Source organism: Eurytemora carolleeae, unplaced genomic scaffold (genome assembly GCF_000591075.1).
Source record: "Eurytemora carolleeae unplaced genomic scaffold, Eaff_2.0 scaffold439, whole genome shotgun sequence".
Lineage (NCBI taxonomy): Eukaryota > Metazoa > Arthropoda > Copepoda > Calanoida > Temoridae > Eurytemora > Eurytemora carolleeae.
In genome coordinates this window covers 81625-95594 of record NW_019396473.1, presented here as the reverse complement: position 1 = coordinate 95594, position 13970 = coordinate 81625, and the positions used below count along the sequence as shown (strand labels likewise).

Sequence of the window (13970 nt, the reverse complement as noted above, 5' to 3'; positions counted from 1 at the left end):
TAAGCCATTTTGTTTTCCCACTTTTTTGGTAGTCCTTCTTCTTCCTACACAATTCTCCTCCTACTCATTCTTATCCATCTATTTTTCTTCATTTTTTTACTTATTAAATATTCTTACTTCTTTTTTCAATAATTCTCCTCCCCTTCTTTTCTTTATTTACTAAACATCCTTTTATATTCTCTTACTATTCTTTTTTTTCTTTAAATATACCTGCGTGCTCCCTGTTTTTCATATTTCATCCAACTCTTTACAGTTCTACTTTTTTCAATTTATTTGCATAACCTTATTGTAATATAATTGTCTTCAGATACTCCTTCCAATTCTTTCTTCTCCTCCTGCTCCACTTGCTTCTCCTGCTCCTTATGCTGCTCCTCCTACTCCTTCTCTGCCGCAGGGTTTGGAAACGCCCTGCCAGAAATAAATCTTTGCAAATATAAATTTTTCTCCGGAGAAAGGTTTCAGAAATTATTCCTAAACCGTAGAGTTACCGAATTACTGTGTTTGGGTGGATTGGATACTATTGCATGAAAAGTGCAGGTATTAGAATTATATGAATTACTATATTTTACTGAATTAAAGTCGGACTGAGATAATTTTACACCCTGCAATATCTTTTGTCAGATTGTAAAGAACAGGATGAAAATATTTCCCTAAATATCAAATTTGTTAAATCCATTTGAAAGCAGGTGAAGTATTACAGTTTCCTGGTCCCCCCCCCCGCATGTCTACTCCAGGGGGAGGGGGTAATATTTCACTGTGAAATGAATGAGTCAGGATATACGAATTTTATCCTTTGTTTTTATCCACATGAATTGTAGTATGATGGATAGGGAGGGTACCCGTATATATTTATATATGTAGAGACGAATATTAGAATAAACAATGTCTGCCAGCAGATCTAAGCGTGTATGCATAGAAAATTGTTCCCAAATTGGCTTGATAGTGGATATCCCTTACTTGTTGCCCCCCCCCCCCCCACCACCCTGTTCTATCCCGGCCCGGTCTCTCCGCAACATTATTCTTCTCTAGTAGTAGTAGTAACTAGTATACTATACTCAGGAGTTAGTATCCGATTCCGACTCCAGACCCAGTCCAGTCCAGTCGGTCTTCAACACTAGACGAGTGCAGATGTGGCACGGAGTTCTTGAAAAACAACTCTTTAAAAGCAAAACTGGTCGAAATAAAATACTAGACTGGGCAGCTGTTAACTGCAGTAAGTGAGTACTGGATAAAGTACTTTAAGGACTTATTTCCAGTAAAAAACCTGAAAAGTTTTCAAGTTTTATTAAAAAATAGAAAAGTGATTGAAAACTGTAGAATAAGAAAGGGAAACGACGAGTTTTAACCATGACGTGAAAATATGCATTATTACGCGTCCTGAGCAGAACAGGTAACTTTCAGTTTTATTTTCTTATTTTTTTTAAATATCTAGATACATATTTACTCTTTACATTCATACAGGGTGAATTTAAAAAAACAAACTTCTGAAGTATTTTGTTATTTAGAAACTTTGTATTTTCTTTTACTACGCAAATTATAACTAACACATATCTAATATTCATAAAGCTCTTTTTTATCCTTTGTGTTGCTGGAATTCAGCCTAATCCGGTGTTAGAGGCTTACTTAGGAAAAAACCTGGAAAATTGTATGAAAAAAAGTTTTATTGTTTGGAAGCCTCCTAACTTTTAAGTGCTTGTTCATGTTTTGTGGGTATTAACTTTTTTATTCTTGTTTCTAACTTTTTCATGTTTACAACCTCGCTGGTCGTTTAATAAAAGTGTAAACAATCTTCATGCTTGTATCGTAAATATTTACATTCAGGGTCCAGGACCCTCTGACCCAGAAACTTGAGAAGAAAAGTGGCATTTTCTCAACTTGATCCTTTGATGGGTTTATACTAGAGATTGAAAACTATGTTAAATCTATAAACACTGAACTCATCCAAGATAAACTTGTATTTTTTACAGTTTACCCATTAAGGTGCCCTGGAAATAGTATTTTCACTCAGAATTTGTATCTGTTTTATTTTTAAAATTAAGTTTTACGACATTTTTAAATGAAGTATGAATATTTATACTAAACCATATTCAAACCGTAAAGTAATTTTCTTAATAATCACTTAAAGCCATAGTATTTTTAATGATTTTTTACATTGAATTTTTTATATTTCCACCTCAAATCAAAGTAATGGAATTGAGTCTTTGTCACAAACTCTAATTTTCTGAACCTTATATCTTTGCAACCCAATATCGTATAACTTAGATAGTTCAAACTTTGATTTCTTTTAGATTAAATAATCTAAATTTAAAATATCTAGGGTTTACACCATCAGGTTCCATAAGTAAGATTAAAATTTTACACTATTCCAATCATAACTTCTCTTGTTAAAGATCAATCAAAAAGAACGAAATCGATTTTGATTTCTAATATGTAACCAAAAGTTGTTTACTTGTATGTGAAAAGTGAAATAAAGATTAGAGGAGCCCTGAGGTCAAAAGTCGTAACAGTAATATATTGCACAAATTTAACGTTCCCCTTCTGACTCGAGCGTTGAGTGTGTTTCACGAAAAAAAAATTTTGTTTCATAATTTTCTTCAAGATTTTATTCAGCAAAAATATGATGGCAGTTATGTATTTTGTACTTTTCTCTTGAAACGATTTACAAATTTTCCACGACGGCCAAGCCCAGGTCTAATTTTCATCTAAATTCTGGAAAATAGCTCGCAATTATTAATCTATTAGCTATTTATGAGATAACAATAGGCGCATCAGCTAACTATCAGCTTTCTATAAAACTTTAAGCTTTTAAAATATGCTTTTAATATATGCATACATTTATGAGCTATCTATATAATCTCAGCTATTAATATGTATGTTTATCAGCTGTGTATTTATAGATGTATCAGCTATCAATATGTATATCTATCAACTGTGTATCTATAGATATATCAGCTATCAATATGTACATATATCAGCTGTGTATTTGTAAATGAATATATATATATATAAGGCTAAGCTGTGTATCTATAGATGAGATGTATCGGCTATTAATATGTATATTTATCAGCTGAGTATTTATATTTATAAATGTATCAGCTATTAACATGTATATCTATCTATAAATGTATCAGCTATCAATATGCATATATATCAGCTATGTATTTATTTATAAATATATCAGCTATTAACATTTATATCTATCAGCTGTGTATCCATAGATGTATCAGCTATCAATATGTATATATAAAAGCTGTGTATTTATATATAAATGTATCAGCTATCAATATGTATATCAGCTATCAAAATGTAAATCAAATCAGCTCTGTACAGATTATAGGAATTGTGTTGGATAAAAATGGAACACTATGGTATCCCCTATCTTTTGATAGAATCACATTTATTTACCGCATTATACAGATAAGATACTGTAATTGTACACTGCCCACAACCAAAAACATGTTATTCAGTTTATAACAATTTTAGGATATACGCGTTAGATTTCACCAAATCAAAAGTTTTATCATTTATTTTCTCACTCAGATGAGATCACGCTCCTGAAAATGACATCTGTGTCGTGCCAAATTCTTTTTAAATTTTAATCTTACAAATGATGTATTGTTTAAAGAATCCTCCCAGCAGTCCTCCCTGTAGGTTTAAAACAATAACGAAGTACAACTTTCAATTTGCGCAGTAAAAACCAAACCTAAAAGCAAACCTTTTAGGAGTACTTTCATACAAGAAGCTTCGCAGCGTGGGAGTCAACTGGATTTACAGGGCGGGATATTGCAGTTTTTACTTTTGTTAACAGTTAATATGAGGGGATATTAATGCCTTTGTATGGTGCTATGCAATCGGTAGCTGTGCAATTTACACCAATTGGCGCGTGGGATGTTGCAAATTTTATTATCAGAACAGATGAATTGGGTTGTTATTGTGATTACTTTAAAGGATTTAAGTAGGAGGTGGTTGCAATATTTACTTTGTAGGTTGAAGATTAGAGAATTATATCTTGAGTTGAACCAGGTGTGTGGTATCTGGGTTATACTAAACCTAGCTTTATGTCATCAGTGGTCATTTCAGGCCGGGTAGGGGGGGGGGGCAATTACAGGGCTTCAGTTCAACCCACGAGATTTAGGGATTTCAGCAGGGTTCACGGTCCAAACATTTTAAATCGTTTTGTAGATTATTTATAATTTGATGTTTTAACCAATTTATGCTTTTCTGTTTTATTTTCAGTAATTTAGAATATGACTATTCCATTAAGAATGACGGGGTTTTAAACTTCTTCATCTTTGGAATTTTGAAACGGAAATACTCTTTACCTTAGCACGCAATTTTTTTTAAACTTAAAAATCAGAAAACTTTTGAATGAAGTTCAAGAAACAGAAATTCAAAGACTTTAAATAAGATTGAGATTTTTAAAATTATAAAAGAAGTTCAGTATATGCTTGTTCATGCTTGATGCATTTTAATGTTACGAAGATTCTCATTTTCTAGGTTCTCCTGAGTCCTAAAGTTTCTCCATGTTTTTTTAGTTCTATAGGGTTTTTAATCTTTCAATGGTTTGCAGTTTTATCAGGGTCTCCAGGTTTCAACATTTTAACGTTTCATAATATTCAAATTTTAAAATTCTTTCGACTGTTGTTCTACAGGTTTCAATCCCTCCTAGGAAAGCCTGCATAATCTAATCTTTTATCTCCAGGTTATGACATCCTACTTCTCCAAACTTACCCGGTATATGACCCATGACCCCCCTCCTTCAAGATACGCCTGAGTAAAGCTTCCCCCCCCCCCCTACTCCACCGTTTATCTCGAGCAAAGTATTCCCTGTTCCTAGCTCCAAGCTCTAGTTTATCCAATCCTATAATCCTGCTCAACCAAAATATATTCTTCAAATCTCAGCTTTTCATTCTCAATCCATCATCAATGATCTGACCGATATAAAAATTGGGGTTTCTTCCTTAAATTCATGCTTTTTGTAATTTTGTCAACAAAATATACACAGTATATAATGATAATTTTAAACTTTTTTACAAATCAATAGAACCTCCCTCTGGTTTATATTCACAAATTGTATTCATTGAAATTTACAACAGTCATTGCTTTCATTATAAAAACTTCACAAATAAATAGGAATATGTATATCTTTTATGATTGTTTAAACTCATTCATATTTGTTGTAAAATGTACGTTAGAATATGCAAATTTAAAGAGTATTGAAAAAATTCGGTTTAACAAATTGATGCATTTACATATATGTATAACCTCCAATTATTTAGTCGATTCTTGATTTTTCAGAATAATGATTGAATTTACTATTTGAGGTTCAACAACGCATACTGCTGCATCAGTTTGGTTATTACTGTCATATCTTCTCCGTGTGTAAAATATATACTATTATATTTCTGCTGGTAATGGTTACACCTAGAGTAAAATTGGTTGCAAAATCATCATCAAAGGCAGGAAATCCTTGTTGGAGAGATTTATTACTCAACCAATTATCCCTGATACTAAACCTTAGGTTTGTGTACATTAGATGTACCTACTTACACGTACATTAACCTAATAAACTGTACATTATATTTTATGCTCATCTACCAGTTTTTATTCTGTATATTGTTATAATTTTGATCACAAGATTATATGCTTACTTACGTTTTAGTCCTTCAAAAGTTCATTTATTAGATCTCAGGGTTGAAACTATTAAAAAGTGGCCTCTATATATAAATATATCTATTATACCTATATTTATAATGTACCCTAATATGCGGAAGAGGCAAGATGGAGTCCTGATTAATGGTTTATATTTCAGTAAAGCGATGGCGCCTCCTGAGATTCTAACAAGACGATGGAGGAAACTGAAGAAACGTTGTAGCTTCTCCGCTAGTGATAGACTAGTCCGGAGTAAATCCTTTACGGAGCAGGACGTATTGAAGGGAGAGCAGACTCTCTCCAGGACGGAGCAGGAGGAGAGAGATAAGTATCTCACGGTTGGATCTAGAGATGTAAACAAGTTCCAGGGAATTAGGGAGAAGATTTCCCAGTGGAACAATGACTTTAAAAAGAGAAGATCAACAGAAAACCTTAATTTACAATCACGCGTAGAGCAGGGTTCAGAGTTAAGTAAATTTAATCATGAGGAGCGTGAAGATTCTATGTTCGTTCTTGCATGCCCGGAGCAGGGTTATGTGAAGAGTGCATTAGTAATCAGTTCCAACACCAAAGAGAGTAGAATATCTCCCAGAAATTCAACTCCTAAGAAACCAGGATTACCAGGTGTACGGAGAGAACGACAAGATAGTTCTCCTTGGTCCACACCCAGTCCCAGCCCACCAGCAAGTGATGATTCAAGTGATTTTAGTCACGAAAACCAAAGAACTGACTCCTACACCTCCCACTCTGCCCTGTATCAGGACCAGGACTCGGGATATGACGGTTTCTGTCCGGAAAAATCAATTTACTCCACAGGTTCATCAGAAACAAGTTCTCTCTTATCCTCTGAAGGGTTGGAACACTCTCCGGGTACACATTTCTCCGATCCTTTCTCTAAATCCCGACCTCGACCAAGACCCTCTCCGATTTATGAGAAACATGGAGACTACGGGATGAGAGATCAGTCTGTTGGTCACTACGGGACAATCACTCCTCGGGCTAAAATTGCTCAGGCCACTGTCATAAACCTAGTCAAGACAAGGAGTTTATCTCCAGAGTCTCCCCCACCCCTTCCGCCCCGCCCCTCCCTTCTTGATTGTCCCTCCTCCCTTCCTCCCCTCCCCAACCCGAAACCTAGAACCCGTCAGATATTACATGGCGCGGTATCTCTTCCAAGAAAGAGAACTGATTTCCAGGATAGAGCGAGGCGAAGAGAAAGCTATCATGACTCCGAGCACACGAATACTAGGAATGATGATCTGATTCTTGAACCTGAAGAAAAGGTAAAGAACATTTATTAGAATAATTCAATTAGTTTGAAGTTTATGATAAATCAATGAGTTTCCCTGCGAGAAGCAGAGATTAAATGGTCCAAGGAGAACTAGGATTTAGCACGGGTCTCTCAACCCCGCTGATAAAATATGCTTGTATATTGTTTAATGATTGGAAAGGGAGAGAGTTTTAAACCACGGGAGAGAGGTTTCCAATGTGTTTATCCTTTCTGACCTGGTTTTCGTGATAGAACTCTTTAATTGGATTAAGTGTGGATGTTTTATAGCTTAGATTGACATTATTCTTTTAATTAGATTTATATCATATTTAAAGGCCACATTCACACATGTCCTATATTAGATCAGTCCTGTTTCAAGTAGTGAACTGCTCATTGATGACATCGATAAAATAATCTGTAAAGTTTACTTTTTGTGAAAAATATTCCCCTCTTTTTTGTGAAAAAATGTACTGCACACTTTATTTTGATTTTTTCCTTGAGAGTTTTATGCATGAAACCATACCGTGACAAGCTACAGCGGCCACAATTCAGGATAAAATGTTATTCATTCAAAATAATTTGCAGTACACAATTCTATGACTTTTTTCCTGTGATTTTTTTTTGGTGTTAGAATGTAGGATTTTTTTCAAATTTTTAAACAACTTGCAATAAAAACTATCTAAAGGAGGTTCATAAAGAATAAGGATCTACATATATGCTTACACAATACTTATATTATCCCCTTTGGTTCAGGTTTAACCCTTGAAATATCTCCTGTAGTTTAAAACACTAAACTAAACCCAACCCAGTTTTCAATTAGAGAAACCCTTCAGTAAAACCTTGTACCTGGAGTTCAGCAGGGTCAAACCTCTGACACTGATAGGCTGTAAATTCATGATAATGCTAAATGATAGATAGATAGATAGATAGATAGATAGATAGATAGATAGATAGATAGATAGATAGATAGATAGATAGATAGATAGATAGATAGATAGATATTTTGTATAATATTATGATTGTCTAGGGTGTAGAGGGTTCCAGGTTCTGTACTCTACCCCGACAGAAGAAGAACCAAAGTTACAGTATCAAGAATATCAGTTTTGAGAAAGGTCCTGGAAACCGGAGCCTAGGGTTTACTGTTGTCGGAGGGAAGGATTCTCCGAAGGGTTCCATTGGAATCTATGTCAAGAGTATATTTCCCAACGGACAAGCCAATGGATTATTAAGAGAAGGTAAAATTAGATAAATTTTTATGCAGCTTATGGAGCTTATGTGCTTCCACTACTTTCCCTTATTCTTTATCCTGTTCATTTTCATGCTGCTTCTCCTACTTTCCCTTGTTCTTTATCATGTTCATTTTCATGCTGATTCTCCTACTTTCTCTTGTTCTTTATTATGTTCATTTTTATGCTGCTTCTCCTACTTTCCCTTGATCTTTCTCATGTTCATTTTCATGCTGCTTCTCCTACTTTCCCTTGTTCGTTATCATGTTCATTTTCATGCTGATTCTCCTACTTTCCCTTGTTCTTTATCATGGTCATTTTCATGCTGCGTCTCCTACTTTCCCTTGTTCTTTATCATGTTCATTTTCATGCTGCTTCTCCTACTTTCCCTTGTTCTTTATTATGTTCATTTTCATGCTGATTCTCCTACTTTCCATGTTCTTTATCATGTTATTTTTATGCAGCTTCTCCAACTTTCCCTTGTTCTTTATCATGTTTATTTTCATGCTGCGTCTCCTACTTTCCCTTGTTCTTTATCATGTTTATTTTCATGCTTCTTTTCCTTCTTTCCCAATTCATTTAGATGTTCATTTTCATGCTGCCTCTCTCAGTTTCTTTTGTTCATTTTCATTTCCATTTTCATGCTGCTTCTCCAACTTCCCTTTGTTCTTTATCGTTTTCATTTTCATGCTGCTTATTTAGCTTTTTCTTCATATTTTCTCGAACATAAGCCTTCGGTTTGTTTAGTTTTATGTAGTCTGAACAAAATTAAATATGGACCGATTTGCCTAAAATTTTGATTGGGGAACTCGGGAGGCCTACGGGAATGTTCTTAACTTTATTTTAGGATTCTAAATTGAGTGGGTTGACTTTAATAGCAAAAATTTAGTTTCCCGGTAAAATCGTTCAAGTGCGGGTAACGGAGAGTAACTTTTATTAACCTTAGCAGCGATGGATTCCCCAGCTAGTATTTTACATAAGTTTGTTATTTCTCTGTAAGCATCCGTGAAATTTCAAGCTTCAGCTCTGTTTCCTCCGCTATTATGAACTCGTTCTAATATTGAGTTCTGTATCTAAGCTCCATAATAAATATAAAGATGTATAGTTCAAGTTCTTACAATGAAAAGATAAAATTAATCATGGTCCGACCTAACATACCCGGTTGTGGTAATCCGACTAATTAGCTTTTTGTTCCAGGAGATGAAATCTTCTCAGTTAATGGTCGGTCAGTGGCAGGACTCACTCATCAGGAAGCTATTCATATCTTCAAGGAGATCAAAATTGGAACCATACAAGTAACCATCGGGAGAAGAGAACCAAAGAAGATCATTAAAATCAGTGAGAATCTGTAAAGTGTGTTCTAAAGGTACCCTGATATAAGGAGAGATTAACCACTGCAAGAATGCAGAAATTCATCCGACAACCAAGTTATTAGTTTAAGGTTTAAGACAATGCAGGACTAATTTGTTAGAACTAGAGAACATAAGATCCAGTCAAGGATATTTATGAGAGAAACTGAGTTTGGAGCTCAGAGTATAAAATCCATATGGCTGGAGAACACATGTGGATACCTGGGATGCTTGTGTCGTGGGAACTATGCTCCGGGTCTCACAGCTTCCCAGCTCCGGAATCTTGAAACCCTAGATCTCCGGTTCCCAAGAGAAACAAATATTTCCCATGCGTCCTGACTTAAACCCTGTCCTTTCCCCGGCTGTGATAAAAGATAAATGATTAAATGTTTGTGGCATTTTACAATTAAATCATGAAATATAGTTAAACTAAAATTCTTCATTATATTATAGAGTTTGTTGAAAGCAAACAAAATTCCATTGGATTCATTCGGATTGGAAAATAATCCAAATTATTTAGTTAATTCTGATAAAAATGTATAGTTCTAAATAAATAGTTTTGCAAGGTTACTCTATACATTTACTTTTAGCTGTAAATACCTAATAATATCTCAAGATTTTGCTTATTTATTTTCCTGCTAAATACTTGAGACAGATGATATAAGGAAAGAATATAATTCTAGTTTAAAGAATTAACTTAATTTAAAAAGTTGCTGAAGGGTTAAAAAATGGCGATTATTAATTGAAAAATTCGAATAAAATCTTAAAACAATAATCCATGCATAAAATCGAATAATATGTATTCGAATATTTATACATCGATTTTTTTTTAAATCGAGATTAAGACAAAATTGAGGGTTTATGGAAAAATTGTTAGTGTAGACTAGAATTGACAGATCAGACAAAAATTGATAGTTTAGACGAAAATTGAAAGTTCAGACAAATATTGAAGGCTTAGAAAAACATAAAGTTTTGTTTGCATTCACTTAGACACCTATTGAAGGTTTCAACAAACAAAAGAACTATTTTTTTTTTGTCACAAACACTACTTTTTAAATCCCTTTATATTTGAACCATAATGGTGTATCTAAACCTTTATTAGATTATTATAACTTATATTATTTTCTCTAACAGAATTCATAGTTTGAAATATCAACGCCTACAGCATCAAGTTGCGAAGACATAGAGATAAAAATAATCCAGGTTTCGGACAAAAGCTAAGTTCCATTCCAGTAAAGTTAAAAAATTCGCAAGTTTAAGATTTAACATACAACACACGTTACTGAGCTTCAGCAATGAAAATTAAAGCATAAACCAAGGTTTAGACATAGATTAGAAACTAAGACATACAATCAAAATTTCAGGCCAGGTTTAGAACTGCATTAAAACCTTAAGCGTCGCCAAATTTTAAAATGCAAATAATGGTACAAATAAGACCTTCGTCTGAAATTGATGAAAATATCTTTATTTTTCGATCTGAAAATTAATTACTTCCAATTGTGTAGAAATAAATTGCAGATTTATGCAGATAAAGGGAACCGTCTTAACTCTATATAATCTATAATTTTTATTTCTAAAAGTTGTTAGTTCATCGTCGAGTTCATCGTCGAAAAATACTAACAATCCACCACTAATTTATATTAAATAAAGTGTAAACAATAAATATGTAACTTGCCTTATCCTTTCCTTTTCCTTTTATTTATATTTTTATATTTTTTAGAATTGGGGGGGAAATATTCTCACAACCTCTAATTTTAGAGGTTTTTAAATATTTTCTCCTGAAACACTTTATTTGTATGTTTTTGTTATATTTCATAAATAAATAATTTTTTACTTTTTTACTTTTTAACTCGGATACTTCACTCTATAAATGGTGGATCACTTTAAATTATGTCTACAGTCTCTTTATATATCTTAAAGGTTTATTACACTAAATGATTAAACATTGGAAGCATACAGACATACATTGAAGTACAAGGTATAAGCAATTAGGAAGGTTTGGCCATTATACTGAACGTTTTAACAGATAAATTGTTATACAGTTTAGATTATAAGAAAAAATGAAGGTTAAACATTAGGATTGGTCGATTTTGGAACCAAGCTTGAGTTGGCAGTTTTTCGCGCGTACAATTTTTGCGCGGCTATTTTCGCAAAAAGTCCTAGTAAGACCGAAAATAAATATTTTCAAAATATATCGATATCGATATCAAAAGCTACAAAAAATACAAACTAAAGGTTTAGTCATTTTATGAAGGCACAAACATACAAGCGAATGTTTTAAACATATGAAATAAAGGTTTAATATTTCAATGAAGGTTTAAACATACATTTACTGATGGTTTACTAATACAATGCAGGTTTAAGCATACAAATTAAAGGTTTGATAATACAGTGAAGGTTTAAGCATACAAACTGAAGGTTTAATAATACACAATAAAGGTTTAAGTATACAAACTAAAGGTTTGATAATACAATGAAGGTTTAAGCCTTAAAATTGAAGGTTTGATAATACAATGAAGGTTTTAGCGTACAAACTGAAGGATTGATAATACAATGAAGGTTTTAGCATAAATACTGAAGGTAATACAATGAAGGTTTAAGCATACAAACTGAAGGCTTGATAATACAATGAAGATTTTAGCATACAAACTGAAGGTTTGATAATACAATGAAGGTTTACTAATACAAACTGAAGGTTTACTAATACAATGAAGGTTTAATAATACAATGAAGGTTTAATAATACAATGAAGGTTTTAGCATACAAACCGAAGGTTTGAACATTGACTGAAGGTTGATGCATACCATCCACGTCTAAAGACAAAGTATTACCGCTCAATTCTAAAAGTAAGGTTAGAGTTCAGATCTGTTATTCATCATTGAAATAATATTTAACCTTTTTCATCATCTTAATATCTTCCATAACCAGTCTTTCATCAGCTATATTAGGAGTTGGAAAACTTTAAATGGTCAAATGAAAGGTGCAGCATTCCAAACTTTTTCAAGATAGGGTCAATTTTCGATTTAGCATGAAGATATTAGAGAGGGAGCTACAGATAGATAGATAGAGAATTAGATAGATAGATAGAAAGAAAGAAAGAAAGATTAAATAAAAGAAAGGCAGTTAGATAGAATTATAAAGAAAGCAAGAATAACAATCAAAAGAATGATAAAGTGATTAAAAAAATAGGATAAATAGATTGAAATAAAAAGTTAAAATAATATAAAGAAAGACGATACATATATATAGATAGAAAGATTTATATTGAAGATGATAGAAAAACAGATACAGATATATGTAGACAAAATAATCTATATTTTCTATATAAATGCAGATATAAAGATAGATAGTTAGATAGATATATTGTTATAAAAGCAGATTGATAAGTAGATCTATATAAAGACAGACAAAAAAAGAAAGATTATAGATAGATGGACAAATAGATAGATAGATAGATAGATAGATATATAGATAGATAGATAGATAGATAGATAGATAGATCTATTTAATTAAAATGATAAATTGATAAAGCGTTTATGAAAAAATCATATTAGGTATTTTATACCCTTTCTTTTCCCCCTTATCCTCCAGACAGAGTAAAGTCTATCCTACGTCTGTTGTTTTTGACCTTGGTTGTATTTGAAAATGTCAGAAAATGAAACCGTTAAAGTTGGAAACCATGTTTTTCTCATGACCGTTTATATCGGTTTGATTTTGAAGTGTTTCACGTGTTTTATATAGACGCGGTCCTGATCCTGATCCTGATCCTAATCTGGATCCCACTCATGATTGTTCATGATTCTAGTTGAAAATTTGGTTTATTCACATAAGTCTACAATCAGGGAGGTGTGGGGGGGGGGGGATGATTGAAAGCAGCATGTTTATAATTTTTAATAAGAAATTTAAATTTTATGCTTTCAATATCAAAGATGGACATTTAGCACAAGGGTCGGTTTGATGAAATAAATTTTCATAAATTACAGACACCCCCAAATTAGGCTAAAATTTATGCATTTCGTATCAGCTCACCCCCAGGCATACAACCACAAATTCTTTAAATTCAACAAAACGTAGTCCTCAATCTTTTCACCGATATATTGAGACATGAAGCTACTTTAACACATTTCAGATCTCAGTTAGTTCAATTAAGGAGTTAAATGAACTTAACATTTGCGATTAATGCATTTAATCGCCAATTCCTAATTTCATTACAGATATTTATATACATTTATCATAATAAGCTTTTAGGGCGCTTCGCGCCCATCTTCTATTTAAATTTTTTTTTTTTATCATTCATAAACCTTCCATGTGGTCACGTGATGTCCCACAAAAAATTTGAGGGCGATCGGTTCAGCCGTTTTGACGTTTATTGCATACAAACAAATAGACAGACAGACAAGCCAAATTTATATATAGAGATGCTTCATAAATATTATTTAATACAAATTAATCAAATTAGATCTTGTGCTCATT

At 32.9% G+C, this 13970-nt stretch overlaps 1 protein-coding gene across 1 annotated transcript; it reads left to right on the top strand.

Annotated features, from left to right (window-relative positions):
* Positions 1-1056: 1056 nt before the first annotated feature.
* LOC111703932 (uncharacterized) lies at positions 1057-9935 on the top strand. The gene is made up of 4 exons (XM_023476029.1): positions 1057-1390; positions 5813-6935; positions 7950-8157; positions 9346-9935. Exons 2-4 carry the CDS (start codon positions 5820-5822, stop codon positions 9498-9500), a joined length of 1479 nt encoding a protein of 492 aa, XP_023331797.1. The 5' UTR covers positions 1057-1390; positions 5813-5819; the 3' UTR covers positions 9501-9935.
* The last annotated feature ends 4035 nt before the right edge of the window (positions 9936-13970 follow it).